Source organism: Apis dorsata, unplaced genomic scaffold (genome assembly GCF_000469605.1).
Source record: "Apis dorsata unplaced genomic scaffold, Apis dorsata 1.3 scaffold_92, whole genome shotgun sequence".
In the NCBI taxonomy this organism is placed as follows: domain Eukaryota; kingdom Metazoa; phylum Arthropoda; class Insecta; order Hymenoptera; family Apidae; genus Apis; species Apis dorsata.
The window spans coordinates 1,412,639-1,416,860 of NW_006263390.1; the positions used below are offsets into that span (position 1 = coordinate 1,412,639).

The 4,222-nt window shown below is 47.3% G+C and overlaps 2 protein-coding genes across 2 annotated transcripts in view; both read right to left on the minus strand.

Moving 5' to 3' along the window:
• Positions 1-446: 446 nt before the first annotated feature.
• On the minus strand, positions 447-2,873 carry LOC102673447 (tubulin beta-1 chain-like). The gene is made up of 5 exons (XM_006611808.2): positions 2,263-2,873; positions 2,096-2,204; positions 1,797-2,024; positions 1,066-1,643; positions 447-918 (listed from the first exon to the last, which is right to left on the minus strand). The coding sequence occupies exons 1-5, from the start codon at positions 2,581-2,583 to the stop codon at positions 556-558; spliced, it is 1,599 nt and encodes a 532-aa protein (XP_006611871.2). The 5' UTR covers positions 2,584-2,873; the 3' UTR covers positions 447-555.
• Positions 2,874-2,992: 119 nt separating this feature from the next.
• The window catches only part of LOC102673322 (tubulin beta chain), a 2,302-nt gene continuing 1,072 nt past the window's right edge, over positions 2,993-4,222 (minus strand). The window contains exon 3 of the mRNA XM_006611807.2: positions 2,993-4,222. This exon is cut by the window's right edge and continues 1 nt beyond it. Within this exon, the coding sequence (XP_006611870.1) occupies positions 3,122-4,222 (1,101 nt within the window). The 3' untranslated portion in view covers positions 2,993-3,121.

Here is a 4,222-nt window from a genome sequence, read left to right on the forward strand (position 1 = left end):
AGTATCCACCGAATCGGACGCCCTTCTTTTCTTTTCCCTGTCTCCATTTTCTCCCTTTATCCTTCCTCCGACATTTCCCTTCCTCTTTCGATTCCGGTGTCGAATCTCTTTCGTTTTCTTTTGTACTTTTATACGTGAAAATCTTATTACAAGTTCGCGGAGTTTGCTGCACCGGCCGAGTTGCATCATCGGGAGTATCATCGGTTATTCGCATCTCGTTCGAACACGCTTCGCGGATAGGTTGTTAAGAGCGAAAAAGAAAAAAAAAGAAAAAGAAGAATAAAATATACGCAGCGTTCTTCGGGAAACGATTCCACGAAACATGAAACAACCAAAGCACCCGAACCAAAAATTTTATCTATTCTCGTTGCATCCACGACAAGTGTATCGACAAGTGTATGTATCTTAATCGTGGCACGCGTTTCGCAATGTAGCTCGCAAGAGGTTTGTTCCTTGCAAAAAATATACGTTTTTTTTCAATCATTTGTCTCTTTTTCTCTTCTGCTATTCCCCCCTCCCCCCTCTCTCTCCCCCCCCAATGATAAACTCGTTCGATCATTCCTCCTCGTATTCCATCGACTCGTCAATGATGTCAGTATCGGGAACCGCTTCCTGGTGTTGTTGATACTCGAATAACAGATCGTACATAGTGGAATAAGATTCGGTAAACTCGCTTTCGTCCATTCCTTCGTTCGTATACCAATGGAGATACGCACGTTTCTTCAACATATTATCAAACGCGAACATTAGCCTTTTGATAGGCTTCTGTATCGCCGTCGAGTTCGATATCATGCTGGCGCTCATATTGATTCCTCGAGGGGGGATATCGCATATCGCGGTTTGTATGTTGTTCGGTATCCATTCGATGAAATGCGGGCTGTTTTTGCTTCGTATATTCAACATTTGCTCGTCCACGAACTGTAAGCAAACAAGAACGATCGTCAGGTCGGTCAGTTTTGCTTCTTAACGGTAAACGGATCCCCCCCCGGTTGTCTCTCCCCGCCTAGACAACGACGACGGTGAATAATAATTTAAAAATTTCTAGCTATTTCTAGTTTTCCAAACCTTGGTCGACATCCTGCCTCTGAATATGACGGCCACGGTGAGAAACTTGGCCTTGGTCGGGTCGCAGTAAACGAACATGCTGTTCGCGTGGAACAACTGCTTGGTCAATTCTGGAACGTCTACTTTTATGTAGGGGGCAGAGCTTCGGGAGTATAGGGGCGCGTAGCCGGGAATGAAGAAGTGAAGCCTCGGGAATGGTACCAAGTTGACCAATAACTTTCTCAGATCGGTATTTAATTGGCCGGGAAATCTGAAGCAGGTCGTGATGCCAGACATGTAATTGGATATTAAACGATTCGTGTCGGTGAAGGTTGGCGTGGTGAGCTTTAGAACGTTGGTGCAGATGTGGTGCATCGCTTGATTGTCCACGCAAAACGTTTGATCGGTGCAATCGATCGCTTTGACGAGTGTCAATATTGCGTTGTACGGCTCCACCACCACGGTCGGCATCGACGAGTACGGTATCACGCAATAAGATTTGATGATCGTCTCCGGATATTCCTCCTTGAGTTTGGTCATTAGCAACGAGGTCATCCCGCCGCCGCTTCCGCCGCCCAACGAGTGAACGAGTTGAATTCCTGGATCAAACAGGATGGAGAAGAAAAAGGGGAGGAAGAGAGAAAGAAATCTAGAGAATATCTCACCGCGCGTATTTCGATACGTTTTCGATAATATTCCTTAACGATTCGGCAAATTGGGGCGCCGAACTTTTTTCTTATCAACAAACGAACCTTGAATCAGATCACAGGCTTCGGCCTCCGTGCGAATCAGATCCAACGCGATGCTGACCAATTCCGCTCCTTCGGTGTAGTAACCTCTTGCCCAATTGTTCCCTGTTCCAGCTTTACCTATGGCAACGTTGTCAGGCTTGAACATTTTCCCCCATGCACCGGACAAAACGTTGTTCACGCTTGACGGATCGAGATCGACCAGAATAGCTCTCGGGACGTACTTTTTATCTGGAAAGAGAGGCGAGAAATACCGCTTTCCGTGTAACGGTTAACCTGTAAATTTTCTCAATCTGGGATACCTCGCCCTTCGACGAAATATACGTTTAATCGTTGCGATTGAAGATTGGATTCCCCTTGAAAAATTCCGTCCGGAGTCAGACCATGCTCGTCCGCGATCACCTCCCAAAACTGAGAAGTAAGGTTATGTGGATGTCGAGAGAGAACGACACTTAATTATGTATTATACCTTTGCGCCAATCCCGTTTCCACATTGACCTATCTGCACGTGCACAATTTCCCGCATTTTTTTCCCGTTTTTTAAGAACCTAAGAGATAATTTTTCACCGATAATTTTGTCCTCGATTACGCCGAAAAGAAAGAGAACGAAAAATGGGATATTTATCAACGAACCAAGTTCACTCGACTGGTTTCGATCTCTCGCGATCCGAGTTCGTTCATCGCCGCCATTGTCTCGAGTCGATAAATCGATAAATCGACTCGAAAATCGATTATCTACTTCAATATAACGCAACAATCGTTCGTTTGCAAAACAATTCAAGATCATCATGTAAAATTATTATGCCATAAAGAATATCTATTAAATGTTCAACAAAGATAATACAACATTTTCTAAATTACTTACAAGGTATGTATACACACGTGTGTATATGTATGTGTAAATATATTTATATCATATTATTACGTATCATGCGAGCATTTTTTTGAAGGAGAGTGTGTCTGTGTGTATGTGTGCGCGTGCATGGGCGCTCGCGCGAGTGTGTGTATGCATGCGTGCGCAGGTGCGCGCATGCGTATGCGTGTCTAAATATACGTAAAAATTCATCGAAAATAACAAATGTAAAAAGATCAAATGTACAAATCAAAAAACCAGCTCGTCAAAAAAATACGATACAAAGATAAAAAGTTTCGTCCGCGAAAGTGTACATACATTCATATATATATATATATATTTTTTGCAGGCTTCGACCGAGCGAATCTCTTCACGTGGATTTTGCGGATATTGTTGGTCGGATTGCAAGTCGAGGATCAAGAGAGCAGGGAGAAGGAGTCCGTCGCGAAACGGGTAACGGATAAAAACCCGTCCCTCACTTCTCCGTCTCTTCCTCCTCGTCGAATTCTCCCTCGTCCTCGGCGGTGGCTTCTTGGTATTGTTGGTATTCGGATACCAGATCGTTCATATTGGATTCGGCCTCGGTGAACTCCATCTCGTCCATACCCTCGCCAGTGTACCAATGAAGAAACGCCTTTCGCCTGAACATAGCCGTGAACTGTTCGGAAATTCTCTTGAACAGCTCTTGAATGGCTGTCGAGTTGCCGATAAAAGTGGCTGACATCTTCAAACCGCGGGGCGGGATATCGCATACGGCCGTTTTCACGTTGTTCGGGATCCATTCGACGAAGTAAGAGCTGTTCTTGTTCTGGATGTTGAGCATTTGCTCGTCCACCTCCTTCATCGACATTCTGCCGCGGAACACGGCGGCCACGGTCAGATACCGGCCGTGCCTCGGATCGCAGGCTGCCATCATGTTCTTCGCGTCGAACATTTGTTGGGTTAGCTCCGGGACCGTTAACGCCCTGTACTGTTGACTGCCGCGCGAGGTTAACGGCGCGAAGCCTGGCATGAAGAAGTGTAGACGCGGGAACGGGACCATGTTCACGGCCAGCTTTCTCAGATCGGCGTTCAATTGTCCGGGGAATCGGAGGCAGGTGGTCACCCCCGACATCGTAGCCGAGACGAGATGATTCAGATCACCGTAAGTCGGTGTGGAGAGTTTCAAGGTGCGGAAACAGATGTCGTAGAGGGCCTCGTTGTCGATGCAGTAAGCCTGGTCGGTGTTCTCGACCAATTGGTGGACGGACAGGGTCGCGTTGTAAGGCTCGACCACGGTGTCGGACACCTTGGGTGACGGTACCACGGAGAAGGTTGTCATTATCCTGTCCGGATATTCCTCGCGAATTTTCGAGATCAAGAGGGTACCCATCCCGGAACCGGTGCCACCGCCCAACGAGTGGGTCAGTTGAAAGCCTTGCAGGCAGTCGCAGCTTTCCGCCTCCTTCCTGACCACGTCCAGCACCGAGTCGACCAGCTCCGCGCCCTCGGTGTAATGCCCCTTCGCCCAATTGTTCCCGGCCCCGGATTGGCCGAACACGAAATTGTCGGGGCGGAATATGTGGCCGAACGGGCC

Excerpts from the sequence above, each read along its gene's own strand:
- LOC102673447 (XM_006611808.2), bottom strand. The coding sequence starts at position 2,583 with ATGATGATCTTGAATTGTTTTGCAAACGAACGATTGTTGCGTTATATT. Across the intron at positions 2,025-2,095 it reads ATATTTCGTCGAAGGGCGAG|ATAAAAAGTACGTCCCGAGA; the intron begins GTATCCCAGATT and ends CTCTCTTTCCAG. Across the intron at positions 1,644-1,796 it reads AGCCTGTGATCTGATTCAAG|GAATTCAACTCGTTCACTCG; the intron begins GTTCGTTTGTTG and ends TGTTTGATCCAG.